The sequence below is a fragment of the Callorhinus ursinus genome, unplaced genomic scaffold, assembly GCF_003265705.2.
Source record: "Callorhinus ursinus isolate GAN/ISIS: 27379988/994484 unplaced genomic scaffold, GSC_fseal_2.0 scaffold10, whole genome shotgun sequence".
Taxonomy (NCBI): Eukaryota; Metazoa; Chordata; class Mammalia; order Carnivora; family Otariidae; genus Callorhinus; species Callorhinus ursinus.
The window spans coordinates 60,527,538-60,548,544 of NW_027397072.1; the positions used below are offsets into that span (position 1 = coordinate 60,527,538).

The 21,007-nt window shown below is 36.8% G+C and overlaps 1 protein-coding gene across 4 annotated transcripts in view; it reads left to right on the forward strand.

Annotated features, from left to right (window-relative positions):
- Positions 1–21,007, forward strand: part of USP34 (ubiquitin specific peptidase 34) — a 257,260-nt gene that overhangs the window by 46,644 nt on the left and 189,609 nt on the right. For all 4 annotated transcript variants that reach the window (XM_073897663.1, XM_073897665.1, XM_073897664.1 and 1 more), the window contains exons 2-3: positions 3,184–3,271; positions 17,191–17,611. In XM_073897663.1, coding sequence (XP_073753764.1) covers positions 3,184–3,271; positions 17,191–17,611 — 509 coding nt within the window. The remainder of the gene's footprint in view (positions 1–3,183; positions 3,272–17,190; positions 17,612–21,007) is intronic.

A 21,007-nucleotide genomic window follows, 5' to 3' on the forward strand; every position in this document is an offset into this window, starting at 1 on the left:
GGGATAGAGGGTACATACCTCAATATCATAAAAGCCATCTATGAAAAACCCACAGAGAATATCATTCTCAAGGGGGAAAAACTGAGAGCTTTCCCCCTAAGGTCAGGAATGCGGCAGGGATCCACTATCACCACTGCTATTCAACACAGTATTAGAAGTCCTAGCCACGGCAATCAGACAACAAAAAGAAATCAAAGGCATCTGAATCGGCAAAGAAGAAGTCAAACTCTCACTGTTTGCAGATGATATGATACTTTATGTGGAAACCCCAAAAGACTCCACCCCAAAACTGTTAGAACTCATACAGGAATTCAGTAACGTGGCAGGATATAAAATCAGTGCACAGAAATCAGTGGCATTCCTATACACCAACAAGACAGAAGAGAAGACAAATTAAGGAGTCGATCCCATTTACAATTGCACCCAAAACCGTAAGATACCTAAGACTAAACCTAACCAAAGAGGCAAAGGATCTGTACTCAGAAAACTATAAAATACTCATGAAAGAAACTGAGGAAGACACAAAGAAATGGAAAAACGTTCCATGCTCATGGACTGGAAGAACAAATATTGTGAAGATGTCAATGCTACCTAGAGGAATCTACAGATTCAATGCAATCCCCATCAAAATACCATCCACTTTTTTCAAGGAAATGGAACAAATAATCCTAAAATTTGTATGGAACCAGAAAAGATCCTGAATAGCCAGAGGAATGGTGAAAAAGAAAAGCAAAGCTGGCGGCATCACAATTCCAGACTTCAAGCTCTATTACAAAGCTGTCATCATCAAGACAGTATGGTACTGGCACAAAAACAGACACGTAGATCAATGGAACAGAATAGAGAGCCCAGAAATGGACCCTCAACTCTATGGTCAACTAATCTTTGACAAAGCAGGAAAGAATGTCCAATGGAAAAAGACAGTCTCTTCAGCAAATGGTGTTGGGAAAATTGGACAGCCACATGCAGAAGAATAAAATTGGACCATTTCCTTACACCACACACAAAAATAGACTCAAAATGGTTGAAAGACCTCAATGTGAGACAGGAGTCCATCAAAATCCTAAAGGAGAACACAGGCAGCAACCTCTTCGACCTCAGCCGCAGCAACTTCTTCCTAGAAACATCGCCAAAGCAAGGGAAGCGAGGGCAAAAATGAACTATTGGGATTTCATCAAGATTAAAAGCTTTTGCACAGCAAAAGAAACAGTCCACAAAACCAAAAGAGAACCCACAGAATGGGAGAAGATATTTGCAAATGACATATCAGATAAAGGGCTGGTATCCAAACTCTATAAAGAACTTCTCAAACTCAACATCCAAAGAACAAATGATCCAATCAAGAAATGGGCAGAAGACATAAACAGACATTTTTCCAGAGAAGACATCCAAATGGCCAACAGACACATGAAAAAGTGCTCAACATCGCTCGGCATCAGGGAAATCCAAATCGAAACCTCAATGAGATACCACCTCACACTAGTCAGAATGGCTAAAATTAACAAGTCAGGAAACGACAGATGTTGACGGGGATGAGGAGAAAGGGGAACCCTCCTACACTGTCGGTGGGAATGCAAGCTGGTGCAGCCACTCTGGAAAACAGTATGGAGGCTCCTCAAAACGTTGAAACTAGAGCTACCATACGATCCAGCAATTGCACTCCTGGGTATTTACCCCAAAGATACAAATGTAGGGACCCGAAGGGGTACGTGCACCCCAGTGTTTATAGCAGCAATGTCCACAATAGCCACACTGTGGAAAGAGCCAAGATGTCCATCGACAGATGAATGGATAAAGAACATGTGGTGTGTGTGTGTGTGTATGTATGTATGTATATATATAAATATATATATAATGGAATATTATGCAGCCATCAAAAGGAATGAGATCTTGCCATCTGCAACGACGTGGATGGAACTGGAGAGTATTATGCTGAGCGAAATAAGTCAATCAGAGAAAGACATGTATCATATGACCTCACTGATATGAGTAATTCTTAATCTCAGGAAACAAACAGGGTTGCTGGAGTGGGGGTGGGGTGGGAGGGATGGGGTCCTGGGTGATAGTCATTGGGGAGGGTATGTGCTATGGTGAGCACTGTGAGTTGTGCAAGACTGTTGAATCACAGATCTGTACCTCTGAAACAAATAATGCAATATATGTTAAGAAAAAAAAAAGGTAGCAGGAGGGAAAGAATGAAGGGGATAAATCGGAGGGGGAGACGAACCATGAGAGATGATGGACTCTGAGAAACAAACTGAGGGTTCTAGAGGGGAGGGGAGTGGAGGAATGGGTAAGCCTGGTGATGCGTATTAAAGAGGGCACGTTCTGCGTGGAGCACTGGGTGTTATGCACAAACAATGAATCATGGAACACTACATCACAAACTAATGATGTAATGTATGGTGATTAACATAACTAAAAAATTTAAAGATTCCTTTCCTAGTTGTACGGACTGTATATGAAATGCCAGTATGTCAGTCAAGCTTCAGTCAGGGAGTTGAAAGGGAATTTATTAAAGGGAAGTACTTACACAGATGTTAGAGGTAAAGAACAAATGGAACCTGGATGACACCCAGAGATGATGATGACATTTATAATAACTGAGGAAGCAGCCAGTTTCCCCGAAGGCTGGGGAAATGAAGGAGAGTTGTCAGAATCTAAGAATCACTTAGAATCACTTGGGGGTGGGCCCTGTAAAGGAAGCTAGGACTTAATGGAAGGGATGCTGTCTGGCTATTGCTGGTAACTCTGAGAGGAGTACCATGAGATTGGTTTTTGGATGCTGCCACTTGGAATCTGGGCCACTGCTGAGTGATGCTTTCATACATAGAAAGTGAACACTTTGGTCTCCTCCTGCCTTCTCGTCCTCTAGTGCCATGTAGGCAGTGGAGGAGGATCTTAACAGGAAGCCAGCTGGAAATGAAAAATGAACTTTGCAGAGTTCCAGTCCCAGCCTCACAAAGCAGAGAACAGAAGGGGGGATTTGAAGTAGAGAGACAACACTAGAATAACTGGCAAAGTGTCTTATCTCTTGCTCCCCAATACATCTGTTAAAAAAAAAATCTGAAATATTTGCGTTTAGTCTAAACCTTTTTTTTTTTTTTAAAGTATTGGCTTTAATACTGGTTTAGCATTACTTATTCCTCATATTAAAAAGTGTTTTTTTCTACTTTATTTCAGTATCAGATATAGAAGGTGGTGATGGACTGCAGCTCAGAAAGGAACATACTCTCAAAATATTTGCTTATATCAATTCCTGGACACAGAGGTATGCATCTTTAAGTACTTTAAAGACTAACTTTGTGAGTTGTACTTTATATTGGCATTGTTTGTCATGAAATTTCCCTTTTAGAGTGTTGGGTTGTATAACTATAGTTAATGAATGACAGTTTATCGATATTTATTAAATCTTCTTCCCTTCTTAATCATGAGGCCACTCATGGTTTTGTTTTTTAAAACAGAATAATAGTTTCTTTAATTCTTTTATTATTTAGAAATAGGAGAGTGAATGAAATTTTTTTTTCTTTTTTAAAGGTTTATTTATCTGACAGAGAGAGACACAGCGAGAGAGAGAACAGAAACAGGGGGAGTGGGAGAGGGAGAAGCAGGCTTCCCGCTGAGCAGGGAGACTGACGTGGGGCCAGATCCCAGCGTGCTGGGATCATCACCTGAGTTGAAGGCAGACGCTTAACCAACTGAGCCACCCAGGCGCCTCGAGTGAATGAAATTCTAAAAATAATTATTTTGAGAGATTAAAGAATTTTTAATGGCATAGCTAGAGACCTTTAACAAACTTAATCCATTAAAAAAATCAGTATTGTGGTAATGGACACTTTGACCCTTCTGGAAGCCACTTGTTATTACATTCGCATAATATATAAGTATATTAGACCAATTTTTAAGAAATACATACATTGAGAATATAAAGAATACAACTTCAGGGAACACAATAATTAATATAATCTGAATTTGTAACAGGAATTTGCGAGTTCCTGTTCCCTTAAAATGATTTTAGCTGGTCATAGCTAAAGATTCTTTTTTGCTTGTGTACCTATCTTGTTTATTAGTCTTGTAAAATTTTTGTGGGTGAAGAAAGAATGTTTGAAGGTTTGTGTGCAATGATTAGTGAACATGTTAAGTGCAGCTAATATAAATAAATGTCGTGAGCCCACAGTCTAGCTGATCATAGAGTTTATCTTCAAATCTCATTTGTTCTACAGTGATATCCCTTTTTCCTCTGTTTTTTCCATCTTTGTCAATAAAGTTGGTACACATATTTGTTCTACAAAAGATTGTAGATTTTTTTACTTGCCATCATTATTGGCATCTCTTTTCTCAGTCTCAACCAGCTGAATTACTTTTAGCTAAGTTTAGGAATGGTTGCTGTTCCTCTTTTCATTATGGGTAGAGTAGGTGATTGTATATTTCATAATACCAACGTTAATGATTTAAAAATAACATCAGTATCCAAAGGATTTGTTGAGAAATGTTGCATTTGAGTAATAATTTTGGATTTATTTATTGTAACTGCAGCTAGATAGCAACATGTTATGCCACTGAATAAAATGAAATCCAGAGAAATGATGCAATTTTTTTAACATCTCACCCCCTAGTTATTGGTGGTGCTGGGTGGGGGTTACATGTTCCCGTTCCTAGTCCTCTTTTATCATTGATACATACTCTTAATCCTTGTATCAGGAATTTTTAACCTGGATGGGAATGAAATTACAAAGTAAATACTGATGTGTACAGTTTAGGCATAATTTGTAGGTTTCATTAGAATGTCAAAGAATGTTTGCCCCCAAACTACAGAGATCCTCTTTTATCTACTGTTTCTCTGGAGTATCATGGTTAAGAATGTGGCTGTCGAGCCAGATTAATGTGGCTTTGAGTCCTGCTTCATCACCTGTTTTTTAGATGATTAGGACAAACTAGTTAGCTTGTAAGTTCTTACTTCATTTGTGAAATAAGAATAATAATGTTACTACTATTTTAGGTTGTGAAGAGACCAGGTGCTTAGCACAGTACCTGACAGAAGATCTTAATAAACACCTGTTTGAATTAAAATTGTTAAAATTTATTTTAGAAAATGATATACATGTTGAAGGTTGTATAAATAAAGTGTGAAAAACTGAACTAAAAAACAATTTGTAACCTTTATCATTTTATTCACATGTCAGTAAGTTTGAGCAATTTTTAGCTGGTAGTAAAAAAGTGCCCCAAACTAGAATGTTACACTCTTCATTGTTCATGCTGAAGACAAGACAAGTGACAATAAAATATCCAGGTGGATCACAGTGTTTTGTGATAAAAAAATTTTTGTCTACGGGTGCCTGGGTAGCTCAGTTGGTTAATTGTCTGCCTTCAGCTCAGGTCATAATCACAGGATCCTGGGATCAAGTTCTGCATCAGACTCCCTGCTCCTCGGGGAGTCTGCTTCTCCCTCTCCCTCTGCCTGCCTCTCCCCGATTATGCGCTCTTTCTCTCTCTCTCTCTCTCTCTCTCTCTGTCAAATAAATAAACAAAAATCTTAATTTTTTTTGGTCTGTTCTCCCTTCCCCCTCATCTCTGACCACCTCCCCTGTTTCTTTCTTGGGCATCAGAAAATACTGTTGCTTAGATTAAGATGGTAGTTCTTGTAGGTGATAAATAGCAACTAATAAGGCACAGTTAATCTTTAAAAGAGGTTGTTAACTTGGGGTCCCATGACCATGGAAGTCCATAAATGTATCTTAGTACACTGATGAACCCATGACATTTCATACAAAATGTTCTTAAAGGTTTTCTGGGAGAAAAGTGTTAATAATTTTCATTAGATTATCAGTGGTCAAGAATCATTATTCTACTATATTGACTAGAAAATAGGTAAAGGAGCATATTCACTTAAAAATAGTATATTGATAAGAATTTAATTTTTTAAGCATTACACTGTATTAGTATTATTTTCCTCCTATTTAAGTATGCACTCATTATAAAAATCTTTGAGGAAATAAAGAGAATCAAAGTTTAAAAAAGAAAAAGAAAAGCATGCTACCACCCAGAGTAACAACTGGTAATTTTTTTTGTATAGCCTTGGCATGAGCTTGTGAGTCATACAGTTTAAAATTTTGGAAAAATGTGGTCTTTTACTACATTTATGTTTTATAATCTGATTTTTCATACACAGTCAAGTATGATTAATCTCTTCATGTCATCAGATATCATTTTTAATTGCTGTATAATAGTCATACAGCTGCCATTTTTCTGTAAGATCAGGAACGTTATATTTGTTTAAAAGATTGTCATTATTTTATTAATATTGCAATTGGGACTGGAATGGGAGGAAGATTCAAAGTGGAGAGAGAAGATTAAGAGAATAAATTAAAGAATACAAGTTAATAAAAGAGCATATGAAGGTCTGCAAGTAACATGGATGATAAAAGCATTGAATAATGTTGCTTTTTTTTTTTGGACTTGTTAAAAGTTATGACAAAACAGGCTTAGGTTTCCGTGTTGTAAATTCCACCTTCCTTACCGGGCATTTTTAAATTTTATTCATACTTTTTAATTTTATTTCATGATTAGTCTTCTAAAAGAATTCTGGGTGACAGCAAGGATGAGTTTCTGTCAGCTTTTTGTATTTTCAGGCTAGAAATTATATCTTTCATACCTGTCATTTGTGTTCAAGGCTATTGCTTTTGTTTTTTCATTGTTTTGGGAAGCATTTATTTTTTTTTAACTCTACATCCAGTGTGGGACTTGAACTCCTGATCCCAAGATCAAAAGAATAACATACTTCATTCACTGAGACAGCCAGGTGCCTCAGTAAACTTTATTTTATGAACAGTTTTAGTAGCTGTTGCTTTCAAATAGATTATGTTCTATACTCTCTAAGGCTCTGCCTCTTATTTTGGCATTAAGAAATTTGGGGATGTTGATAAATTCAGTGGGGTATTGATATTGACCACTCTTTAAAGTAGTGCTTTTCATGAATTAGTTCATAAATAAAAACTTTGCTAAGGTTAGATACCGTGGATTAACAGTTCTTTCAAGTGTTCCACAGTACCAGGCCAGAGAAAATGTTAGATCCATTGGAATATGTGTTGTTAGATGGAATTATAGAATCAAAGTTAAAAAATAATTTAATTTTGGCATGTAGATTCCTCATGAATGTTGAGTTAAAATTCTTTTTTTTATTAATTGAAGCTATGTATTTTATGCTAGGCATTTAGAAATTTTATCATATGTTCTTTTTTAAAATTGTTTTCAATTATTTAATTTCAATATGGTTAATATACAGTATTAAATTAATTTCAGGTGTACAATATAGTAATTCAACATTTCTGTATATTAGTGCTCATTAAGATGAGTACACTCTTAATCCCTTCACCTTTTTCATCCATCCCTCCACCCACGTCCCCTATGATAACCGTCAGTTCTTTATAGTTAAGAACCTGTTTTTTGGTTTTCTTTTTTTTCCCCTTTTTTTGTTCCTTTTGTTTCTTAAATTCCACATATGAGTGAGATCATATGGTATTAGTCGTTCTCTTACTGACTTATTTCGCTTAGCATTATCCTCTCTGGATCCATCCATGTTCTTACAAATGGCATGTTTCATTTTTTTTATTCTTTATTTAAATTCAATTTAATTAACATAAACTGCAATATTAGTTACCAGGGTAGAATTTAGTGATTCATTGGTTGCATGTAACACCCAGTGCTCATTATATCCAGTGTCCTCCTTAATTCCCGTTGCCCAATTACCCCTTACCCTCATCTACCTTCCCTCCAGCAGTCCTTGCTTTGTTTCCTAGAGTTGAGCATCTCTTATGGTTTGCCTCCTCTCTACTTTCATCTTACTTTATTTTTCCTTCTCTTCTCCTATGTTCATCTGTTTTGTTTCTTAAATTCTACATATGAGTGAAATCATACCATATTTGTCTTTTTCTTTAAATTTTTTTAAAAAATTTTTTATTAGAGAGAGAGAGAGAGCACAAGCTGGGGGAGTGGCAGGCAGAGCAGGTAGAGGGAGAAGCACGCTCCCTGCCGAGCAAGGAACCCGATGCGGGACTCGATCCCAGGACCCTGGGATCATGACCTGAGCCAAAAGCAGACACTTAACTGAGCCACCCAGGCGTCCTCTGTTTGTCTTTTTCTGACTGACATATTTCCCTTAGCATAGTACCCTCTAGCTCCATCTTGATCCTTTTTCTTATGGCTGAGTAATATCCTATTGTGTGTGTGTGTGTGTGTGTGTGTGTGTGTGTGTGTGTGTGTGTGTGTATATAAATATGGTACATCTTTATCCATTCATATGTCAGTGTACACTTGAGCTGATTCCATAGCTTGGCTGTTGTAAATAATGCTGCAATAAACATAGGGGTGCGTATATCCTTTCGAATTTGTGTTTTTGTATTCTTAGGGTAAATGTGCAGTAATGCGGTTACTGTATCATAGGGTAGTTCTATTTTTAATTATTTCAGGAAGCTCCGTAATGTTTTCCACAGTGGCTGTGCCAGTTTCTATTCCCACCAACAGTGCAAGAAGGTTTCTTTTTTTCCACATTCTCGCCAACAATTGTTGTTTCTTGTGTTTTTGATTTTGGCCATTCTGATAGGTGTGAAGTGATAGCTCATTGTGGTTTTGCTTTGCATTTCCTTGATGATGAGTGATGTTGAGCACCTTTTCATGTGTTGGCCATCTGTATGTCTTCTATGGAGAAATGTCTGTTCATATCTTCTGCACATTTTTAATTGGATTTTTTATAAAGATTGTTTTATGTATTCCTTTGAGACAGAGAAAGCATGAGCAGGAGAGAGAGAGGGAGAGGGGGAGAGAGCATGAGCCAGGGGAGAGGCAGAGGGAGAGGGAGAAGCAGATTCCCTGTTGAGCAGGGAGCCCGACGTGGGGCTTGATCCCAGGACCCTGGGATCATGACCCTTAACTGTCTGAGCCACCCAGGCGCCCCTAATTGGATTATTTTTTTGTGTATGTGTGTTGAATTGTGTAAGTTCTTTATATATTTTGGATTCTAACCCTTTATCAGATATGTCATTTGCAAGCATCTTCTCCCATTCAGTAGGTTGCCTTTTTTAGTTTTGTTGGTTATTTCCCTTGCTGTGCAGAGACTTTCTATTTTGATGTAGTCCTAATAGTTTATTTATGCTTTGGTTTCCTTTGCCTCAGAAGATACATCTAGAAAAATGTTGCTGTGGGGGCGCCTGGGTGGCTCAGTTGGTTAAGCGACTGCCTTCGGCTCAGGTCATGATCCTGGAGTCCCGGGATCGAGTCCTGCATCGGGCTCCCTGCTCGGCGGGGAGTCTGCTTCTCCCTCTGACCCTACCCCCCTCTCGTGCTCTCTCTCTCTCTGTATCTCATTCTCTCTCTCAAATAAATAAATAAAATCTTTAAAAAAAAAAGAAAAGAAAAATGTTGCTATGGCTGATGTCAGAGAAATTACTACTGCCTGTGCTCTCTTCTAGGATTTTTATGGTTTCAGGTCTTACATTTAGGTCTTTACTCCGCTTTGAGTTTATTTTTGTGTATGGTGTAGGAAAGTAGTCCAGTTTCATTGTTTTGTATGCAGCTGTCCAGTTTTCAAGATCGCTTTGGCTATTCGAGGTCTTCTGTGGTTCCATACAAATTTTAGGATTGATTGTTCTAGTTCTGTGAAAAATGCTGTTAGTATTTGCATCGGGATTGCATTAAATCTGTAGATTGCTCTGGGTAGTATGGACATTTTAACAGTATTTGTTCTTCAAACCCATGAGCGTAGAATGTCTTTCTGTTTCTTTGCATTGTCTTGAATTTCTTTCATCAGCGTTTTGTAGTTTTCAGAGTATAGGTCTTTCATCTCCTTGGTTAAGTGTATTCCTAGGATTTTTTATAGTTTCAGGTCTCACATTTAGGTCTTTAATCGTTTTGAGTTTAATTTTGTGTATGCTGTAAGAAAGTGGTCCAGTATCATTCTTTTGCATGCTGCTGTCCAGTTTTCCAACACCCATTTGTTGAAAAGACTGTCTTTTTCCTTCTTCATTCCTTCTTTGTGGAAGATTAATTGGCCGTGTAATCATGGGTTTATTTCTGGGGTTTCTGTTCTATTCCATTGATTTATGTGTTTGTTTTTGTGCTAGTACTTTACTGTTTTGATTACTACTGCTTTGTAATACAACTTGAAGTCTAGAATTGTGATACCTCTAGATATGTTTTTCTTTTTCAAGACTGCTTTGTCTAGTCGGGATCTTCTGGGGTTCCATACAAATTTTAGGATTGTTTGTTCTAGTTCTGTGAAAAATGGTGTTGGCATTTGGATAGGGATTGCATTAAATCTGTAGATTGCTTTGGGGGTAGTATGGACATTTTAACAACATTTGTTCTTTGAACCCATGAGCATGGAATGTCTTTACATTTCTTTGTGTTGTCTTAAATTTCTTTCATCAGTGTGTTATAGTTCTCAGACTATAGGTCTTTCACCTCCTGGGTTAAGTGTATTCCTAGGTATTATTTTTTGGTGCAATCGTAAATGAGATTGTTCTTAATTTCTCTTTCTGCTACTTCATTATTGTAAAGAAATGCAGTGGATTTCTGTACATTGATTTTGTATCTTACGACTTGACCTAATTCATTCTTCAGTTCTAGTTTTTTTCATGGAGTCTTTAGCGTACTGTATATATAGTATCATGTCATCTGCAAATAGTGAAAATTTTATTTCCTACTTACCAATTTGGATACTTTTTTCCCACCTTTTTCTTGTCTGACTGCTGTGGCTAGGACTTCTACTACTATGTTGAATGAAAGTGGTGAGAGTGGACATCCCTATCTTGTTCCTGACTTTAGGGGAAAAGTTCTCAGTTTTTCACCATTGAGTTTGATGTTAGCTGTGGGTTTTCATATTAAGGCCTTTATTATGATGAGGTATGTTCTCTCTAAACCTACTAGCATATTCTTAAATGTAAGCATTCTCAGGCAGCATATAACTCTACTTGGGTAAGAAAGTCTTATCAGGCTGGTAATAATAGGGGTAGGACTAAGGAAAAAATAGGATAAGCATAGATAGTGGAAGGGTATGTCTGAGATTAGTGTATAAATAGACGTAATGTGTACAGAGTTTAAAAAGTAAACAGAAAAAGGCCTGTAATAAAGTTCATTGTCCCCTATCTCCTCAACTCCCCTCTGCTTTCAACTCTTTCAGATGTTGGCTTTGATATTAACCTCCGTATTCTGAAATAGTGTTATACTGCTTTTACTTCATGCATCAATTTTAAGTAAACTCTGTGAGCTTTCTTTTCTGATATATAAAGATTACATTCGTAATCTTTAGAGAGAGAGAACTTCCCTATGCTCTCAGGGTAATTCTAAAAATAACAATTCTGGACAGCAGTGAGCCAGAAAAGGTTCTATGGCTCATTTTATATTTTACAAGAAATAAATTCTTGTTTATCTTTTGCTATCTTTTTGTTTCCTAGAGTTTACTGGCTTGTTATTAAATAATTTTCGGGATGTGAATCACTAATTCTTTCCAAACTCTTCAACCCTTCTTAGTACTAGTTTTTACATTTTTATACATCATTATGTGATCTGTTATTTTCTTCCCTTTCCCCTCTCCTGAATCTCCTTTGGCCTTTATCTTCCTACTCCACTTGTTGGTTTCTCATTAGGTCTACTAAATAGCTATCTTCTCTTCAGATCACCCTTGAAATTTCTTTTGCTTTTCTATTGTTTTGGATCTCTAGGTTCCTGGATTCCGTGTTGACATCTTTATTCGTTTACTATTTTTGTTTTGTCAGAATGACATCTTTTCTGAGAAAGGGTGCATGGGAGACAGATTTTTTTTTTTTTTAGAGCTTTCAGGCCTAAAAGTTTCTATTCTACCCTTAATCTTATTGAACACTTTGGATACAGAGTTCTAGGTAGAGAATGATTTTCTTTCAGAAATTTAAAAAGTATTGCTCCATTGTGTTCTACCTTCTGATATTGCTTTGAAATTTTTAAATATTTATCTATTTATTATTTTAAGATTTATTTATTTTTCATTTTAGAGAGAGAGCGCATGAGCTCCCTCAGGGAGAAGGAGAGTGAATCTAAAGCAGACTGCCTGCTGAGCATAGGGCCATTGTGGGGCTCGATCTTTCGACTCTGAGATCATGTCCTGAGCTAAAATAGCTGGATGCTTAACCTGCTGTACCACCGAGGCGCCCCTTATTTTTATTATTATTATTTTTTAAGTAAGCTCTGCGCCCACCGTGGGGCTTGAACTTACAACCCTGAGATCAGGAGCTGCATGCTGTGCAGACTGAGTGAGCCAGCCAGCCGCTCACCCCCACCCCCCAATATTGCATTGGAGAAGTATTAGCTATTTTTATTCCTGAGCTTTTCCTTGGCACTCTTTCCACTCTCTGTGAAATCTTTTAGAATGTTTATTCCACCCCCCCAACTTCAGTAATTTCATGATAGATGTTTTGGTGGGCTTTTCAGTTCTGAAATTTTTTATTTCATCATTTCCTCACTTTGATATTTTCTGCTCTGTTTTCTTAGATTATTTGTCAAATACTATATCTCCTTGATTGATGGTATACTTTTCTTTTTCTCCTTATTGTTTTTTTTATCTATTCTACTTTCTAGGACATTTTTCACCTTTACCTTGTAGATCTTTTGTTGAATTTTATGAATTGGTTTACTTTTATTTTTTATTATTTATTTTTATTTATTCAAGTAATCTCTACACTCCATGTGAGCTCGAACTCCCCACCCTGAGATCAAGAGTTGTATGTTCTAACGACTGTCAAACTGCTATTAACTTGTGACTGATAATATATGCAAAAGCTATGTAATGTATATTTGTACACATCGAAGGGCTGTATTTTGTAATTTGAATGCATTTTTTTAATGGTATTCTGTTCTTGTTTCAGTAATCCAGTATCTTTTTTGTCTCTGAGAATATAAACTGATTAAAACCTTTTTTCTTCCTGCATTTTATCTACTTTCTCTGAATTTCTTTTTACCATTTGTTTTGATCTGCCTTTGGTGATGCAGCTTTTCTTTCAAGTCTTATTGGTTAAGGATTTTCATGGTTAAGAGATGGGCACTGAAAGATGGATTGGAAGTTCTCCGTGGGTGGGGGTATCTCAGATGTTGGTCTACACTGTAGGATGGTAAAGTGGTGAGCAAGCTTCATTACCAGGGGTAAATGGGCTTTTCTGTTAGGTATTCATATTCTCTAAGAGAAATATCTTTAAGTCATTGGCCTTGAGTTATCTTAGTCTGGTTGATGGGCAAGGAAGGTTATGGGGAAGGTTCATCATTCAGTCATAGTATCACTTAATTTTCTTTTCTGTTTCTTGTATTATCCCTGACTTCTTTAGCATCTGGTATTCCTGGGTTTATCTTGTTCATTTTATGTACAGAAATTCTTCTTGTTTCCCTGGGTCGAGTAGGAATAGTATCATGGCTGTCTGGGTTTGGAATCTGCAGGTTTTAACTGTACCTTTCATTTAGTCCTATTTTCTGCCTATGCTTCATCTCTGCATTTAGATGTATCTGATGCTCTCTATTCCCAAGCCTTTTCAGTGTTCTGTAGGGTGGATCATTTTGTTGATAAATCCTTCCGTAGCCCCTTCCAAGTTTATTTCGTTTGCTCTCAGTCACTTACTTTTCCTCCCTTCCTTCCTTCCTTTTTTTTTTTTTTTTAAGATTGTATTTATTTATTTGACAGAGAGAGACACAGCGAGAGAGGGAACACAAACAAGGGGAGTGGGAAAGGGAGAAGCAGGCTTCCCGCCAAGCAGGGAGCCTGATGCAGGGCTCGATCCCAGGACCCTGGGATCATGACCCAAGCTGAAGGCAGAAGCTCAGTGACTGAGCCACCCAGGCGCCCCTATTCCTCCCTTTTCTGTCATCCAAAATTTGTTGCTGTTTGTTATCTGTTCTTCGATTTTCTCTTTCCTAACGTAAAGATCTTTTTTTCTTTTAGGATATTTGTAGTGGGTTTTTAAATAGACCAGAAATAAACGTTAAGTGTAGAATCAAGCTGGGCTTAACTGAAAGTGATGTTTATTTTTTTAAAAACACTTTCTCCTCCTGCATTATGGGTAGGGATATAGAGAGAAGTGCTGTATTGAGAATTCAAATACCTAAACTTTCAGAATGTATTGTCATATAATAAAGTGTGTCACTGACATAAGTATTTAAAGATATGTGTATATGTGTATTTGTGTATCTTCACTTAGACTATCAGCTCTCCTTGAATTTATATATTTTAAGGACCTAGATTCAGTTCTGTGTTAATTTCTGAATGTATAACTTTTGTCTTTTTTTTTTTAAGATTTTATTTACTTGACACAGAAAGAGCACAGGCACGGGGAGTGGCAGGCAGGAAGAGAGGGGGAGGGAGGAGCAGGCTCCCCAGGGAGCTAGAAGCCTGATGTGGGACTTGATCCCAGGACCCTGGGATCGTGACCTGAGCAGAAGACAGATGCTTAACTGACTAAGCCACCCCTATGATTTTTGTCTTTTTAAGATTAGTGTTTTCTAGTCCATTAAATGCCCCCAGTGCCTGCCAGTGAATTTTTTTTTTTTCTGCCAGTGAATTTTTAAAGTAAATTTGATTGGCTCTTTGACTTTCCTAATCCAAATCTGACTTCAAGGTGTTTTTGGGAAGGAATTTAAGATTCCTTTTTCACTAAAGAAAGATATTCAAGGGGCTCCTGGGTGGCTCAGTCAGTTAAGTGGCTACCTTTGGCTCAGGTCATGATCCCAGCCACATTCCTGGGATCAAGCCCCGCATCAGGCTCCCTGCTTGATGGGCAGCCTGCTTTTCCCTTTCCACCGCTTGTGCTGTCCCATGCTCTCTTTTTCTCTCTCTCGCTCAGATAAAATCTTTAAAAAAAAGATATTCAAATGTATAGTCCTCCACTTTGAACTTGGTTTTTCTTGAACCTTAAGAAAAACTGTAAGAAAAATTTCAGGAGTAGTATGTTAATTTTTCTTCTTGTAGAAATTGTGGTAATACAGAATTTTAAAAGTGGAGTTCTTAGAGGTAAAATCCCTTTCATTTTGCCACCGAGAAGATGGGCCTGATGTATTATTTATCTATTTCTGTGTAATATATTACTCAAAAAGTAGTATCTTAAAACAATAATGAACATTATCCTCACAGTTTTTAGGGATAGGAATTTGGGAGTGGTTTTGCTGGTTGGTTCTGCCCTGGATTTTTCAGGAGGTTGCATTCAAGTTGTTAGCCAGGTTACAGTCAGCCCAAGCCTTATGTGGGGCTTGGAGGGTCTGCTTCCAAGTTGGTTCACTTAACTTGGCTGGCAGGTTGGTGCTTGTTGTTAGTGGGACCAGCACTCAGTTTTTTCTCCTGTGGACGACACAACATGAGCTCCTTGACTATTTTACAACATGAAAACTGGCTTCCCTCAGAGCGAGTGATCCAGAAGAGAGCAAGGCTGAGTGGCAGTGTCTCTTATGACCTAGTTTCAGATGTCTCACAGTCATTTCGGCCACATACCGTTCATTAGATGTTAGTCATTAAGTCTTTTCCACATTCAAGGGGAGGAAAATTGGGCTTCCCTTTCTAAAGGGAAGAATATTAAAGAATTTGTGGCTATACTTCAAATCTGCCATACTTGGAGAAATGAAATTACATCTACATGGTCATTTTGGGAGTTGGTGCTCTATTTGGATTACAGTATAGATGATTTAATTTGATAATACAGCTCAGTACAAATTGTAAGTAATAGTTTTACTCTCATCCATCATTGGCTACAGTTACTCTTTTTTTTTTTTTTTTTAAAGATTTTATTTATTTGAGAGAGTGAGCATGCGATTTGAGAGTACAAGTCGGGGGGAAGGGTGGAGGAGTAGACGAGGAGGGAGAACCAGGCTCGCCACTGAGCAGGGAGCTAACTGTAGGGCTTGATCCCAGGACCCCAAGATCATGACCTGAGCTGAAGGCAGACATTTAACCGACTGAGCCACCCAGGCACCCCTGTATGTAGTTATTCTTATAATCTGGGACTTGAGTATCACTTATTTGATTTACTGGACTCTTTAATTATTCACAGTATTGCCGGCATTATGCTAACTGAACATGTCTAAGAGAACTAGATTTGTGTGTAATAATTACTGACTCTTACTGTATTTATTTATATATATATTTATATACACACATGCGCACACACATAAATACATACATACACATATGTGCACACATTGAAGGGTATTGAGTGTATGTGTTATTCCTAAATGCTCTTGATCAGCCAAATAGTGTGGGGAAGTCCTTCCCAAGTTAGCCTTCAAGCAAATTATTATTATTATTATTTTTAAGATTTATTTTCTTTATTTTTTTTTAAGATTTTATTTATTATTTATTTGACAGAGAGAGACACAGCGAGATAGGGAACACAAGCAGGGGGAGTGGGAGAGGGAGAAGCAGGCTTCCCACCGAGCAGGGAGCCAGATGTGGGGCTCGATCCCAGGACCCTGGGATCATGACCTGAGCCGAAGGCAGACGCTTAATGACTGAGCCATCCAGGCACCCCAGATTTATTTACTTTAGAGAGAGAGTGCGAGCAAGCAGGGAGAGGGGCAGAAGGGGAGAGAATCCTGAACTAGACTCCCTGCTGAGCATGGAACCAGATGCAGGGCTCGATCCCAGAACCCTGAGACCATGACCTGAGCTGAAATCAAGAGCCAGCCGCCCAACCAGTGGAGCCACCCAGGCGCCCTCGCTTCAAGCAAATTATTAATGTTAAAATACAGTTTTTTTATTAGTCAGCTACAAATCCCTTTGTGTAAAATAAACAGCTTTACTAATAAGGTTTTTATTTTAGCCAGTTTCCTGATATTTGCTAAACATATATTTAGTATTCAGTACTTAGAGAAGCAAAGATATATGCCACAATTCCTGTTTTTAAATAGTTATTTGTGTAGAAGGGCAGATAAATACACACATAAAATTGAAGACTATAATTGTCAACCTAATATGGTGACTTTTTACTACCCAAAGTCCCAGTTTTTGGTGGGATGCCATCTTTATAAATTACTGTTCTGCTACCCTGTTAGGAAGGGAGGAGGTAAAAACTGGGTGGGGGTGGGGGGGAAATACTTTGGTATTTGCTTATTTTTATTTTCTATATTACTTAAAATACATAATGGTTGTCTCTCTAGAAAGCATTAATTTATTGAAAAATTTTCTTTCTCTTATAGGCAATGTCTATGCTGCTTCAAGGAATATAAGCATTTGGAGATTTTTAACCAAGTAGTGTGTGCACTTATTAACTTAGTGATTGCCCAAGTTCAAGTACTCCGGGACCAGCTTTGTAAACATTGTACTACTATTAACATAGATTCCACGTGGCAAAATGAGACTAATCAAGTGGAAGAACCACTGAATATAGAAAGAGAGTGTAAAGAAGGAAATACAGAAAGACAAAAATCAATAGAAAAAAAATCAAACCCTACAAGAATTAGTAATCTGACTGAAGAGGAATCTTCAAAGACTTGTGATCCTTTTAGTTTATGGAGTACAGATGAGAAGGAAAAACTTTTACTGTGTGTGGCAAAAATTTTTCAAATTCAGTTTCCTTTATATACTGCTTACAAGCATAATACTCATCCTACTATAGAGGTATGTAAACATAATATTGTGAATATTAAGTAACACCAAGTTACAGTTATGTTGACAGTTTCTCACTTAAGAATAAATATGAGTTATTATTGATGGAAAATTTATAAAAATCACAGTGGTTAGGAAAAGTATTCCAGTTTTCTCTAGACCATTTCTGCAGCAACTTGGGTTGAACATTTGCTTAACACAGTCCTATTAGGGAAAGATTTATACATTGAACTCGTAAAAATTAAACTGTCCGTGATCTAAACATTTTGCCGATAGACATCTATGCTCTACTTACTGTGACACTTTCAAAGAGTAGTAATTGAGGAAAAAGCATGTGAAATTTTGAATTTCATTCTCAGAAACACTGTAACAGAGTTTGGAATTCCTTTCATTAAGAAAACTTAACAAATATTCCTTAATTAATAGTTTTAAATGATAGTATTTTTTATAAATCAAGATGCTTGATTCATTCCATTAGTGATGATTTTACAACTTTTCCAAGAGTTTAGAAATCCACCTTAGGTTTATTTAGATAATGGCATTGGTTTGTACACATCGTGGCAATTGAGACAGTTACAGGATAAGGTATTATATAAGTGGCATATATATGAAATAACAGATTTATTATTTCTTATGATTCTCTGAGTTGTCTGGGCAATTCTTTTTGTTTTATGGCAATTGTATTTACTTTGAATGTTGGAAGACTTTGAAGGTCCAACATGGTGTCACATGTCTGACAGTTGGTGCTGGGTGTTGTCTAAGGGTTGTTGGATTTTCTCCATATGGCCTCTCATTCTCCACTAGAGTTGATTGGCTTCTTTACATGGTAGTCTTAGCATTGATCCGGGAAGATGAATGTGTAAGCTGTAAGACCTCTTAAGGTCCAGCCTCTGAAATGACAACAGTATAAATCCTGCCACATTCTCTTGGTTGAAACCATTAAGAAGGGCAGCCTAGATTCAAAGGGGTATGAAGTACAATCTCTGTATGGTAGGAGAGGTAACATTTCATTTTAAACTTTTAACGTATCTACCACATGCTTTTAAAAAAAGTCTTGCCTGTTTTCTCTGGCTTATTTGTTCTGTAACCTTCATACTGACTTCTTCATCTTGAAAAAAAAATAGTCTTTTACTAAAATGCTTTCACATTGAATTGAGACCACTTAAAAACAGCCCAGGAGGTAGGTATTTCCCCTATTGGAGTTCTGCATAAGAATATTTTAAATCAGATTGTGCCCTACCTTGTACAATTCTTGGTCTGTTATTTTTCCTTGGAGAATCTTTTAATGAATCTTACATGACATAAGATATTTAGTAAACATCCTAAAAAAATATCAGCTCAGAATCCTTTTTCAACATACAGGATTTGTTTGTACAAGCCAGCAAAATTTAATCTTAAGAACACCATGTGAATAGTGTTTTTAATGCCTTAAATGGATAATTGAAATACGCTGAAAATAGTTCAGTTAGGGATCCAGATATGTGAAATTGATGCAGAATTTTCTTTTTTTTAAATTTAATTTTATTGTTAGTCATGCAGTTTCTTAATAAAATTAATTTTTTCCGGTTAAAAATCTCTTAACAATAGAACCATTGCAATACCAAATCTATTTTCTTTCTAAAATCAATTTGCTTACTAGTTTGCCATTTTTTTAAGTCATTAGAAAAAAATAATCTCCAAATGTAAGCGTAGTCACACTTTATTTCTTTTGAAATAAAGTTCCTCATTTTTACTGTTCTTGAGGATCATTCCATTTGACTAGTTGGTTGAAAGCAGTAGTTTTATGAGGTCTTTGAGGTAAAATTCTAATAAAAAACAACCTTAGATACAATGTAATATATTTGAGTAAAATTCTAATAAAAAACCTTAGATATAATGTAGTGTTACACAGAATTCTCTCCTTAAACAGAATTTGTGTTTCTGTAGTACTCTGTTCATAATATAGCTGTTTCCCAGGTTTCTAATAAGTCAGTAATCTGTTACAAATACTTGAAAAATTTATAGTTTCTATCCTAGTGGCCATGTGGTTAAATGGTAACAGTCCTATTTAACTTTGATTTTAATTTGACTTTGACTCCTTCTAAAGAGGCACAAATTGGCTAAGACTATTTATTTTTTAAAAAGATTTTTATTTTATTTGTCAGCACAAGCAGGGGGGAGCGGCAGGCAGAGAGAGAAGCAGGCTCCCACTAAGCAAGGAGCCCCATGTGGGACTTGATCCCAGGACCCTGGGATCATGACCCGAGCTGAAGGCAGACACGTAATCGACTGAGCCACCCAGGCATCCCTGGCTAAGACTCTTTAAAAGCTGATTCATTACTCATGTGATAGTATGTTAGATAGCTGTGACTTTAGAACCTAGTCAACCATCTTATTTTATGTAAGAGGGAACTGGCTTTTTTTTTTTTCTTTTTTAAAGTTTATTTACTTACTTAAGTAGTCTATACCCAGTGTGGGGCTTGAACTAATGACCCCAAGATCAAGAGTCACGTGCTCCTCTGACTAAGCCAGCCAGGTGCCCCAAGAGGGAACTGGTTTATACCGGTTAAAAGTTCTGGTCAGGTTTGCACAGCATATTGCTGAGGGAGTTGTAGAATTCAGTTCATTCTGCTATACTGTTTCTCAGTCACTTCACACTAATCTCTGTAGCTATTGTATCCATTGCTAGGAGTAAGATAGGAACTCAGAGCCTCTCCTTCTCCCCATCCCTTCCTGTCTGTATCCTTCTTTTTTTCTATCAAAATTGATAATATTTTAAAAGATGTAATTAGAAATAAGTATTAATTCAGGTTAAACCTTACTTTGGGGACAGGGAGCTGTTGCATTCTTTTCTTAATCCTGAATCATAATGCGTAATTCTATGATGTTATTGCCCTAGTATTTTAAGTTTTTATTCTAAGTAAAGGGAAATGAGTATAGTAATTACAGAAAGAAGAGAAACCATTGCGCTTGTTAAATGTGTGTGTAATATGATTAGGTAGACTAAATACATTATGTTCCAAATTTCTGAATCTACTTTGGTTTTCTCTTGCCACTTTCCACTGTTTTTATTTACCGTTTATTAAATTAAGAAAATGTTTTAAATTCACCCTTTTAATGTATACAATTTAGTAAGTTGTAGTATATTCCCACGGTTGTGCAACCATCACTACTGTCTAATTCCCATACAGATGACTTCTTTTTAAGTAAAAATTGTATTCCTAATCCACTGCCTTTCAGTTTTTCATAGTTTGATCATGGAGCAGCATTTGTTTAATGAGATATAGAATTTCTGGTTACTCATTTATTTATTTTCTCTTTTAAAGTAATAGGCAAATTTCTTTTTACTTCTGGAAATAGAATGGCATTATCTTATTTAGTAAATAAGGTGAGGTTTTCTGAAAAGGTAAAAACTAAACAGGTTTCTTA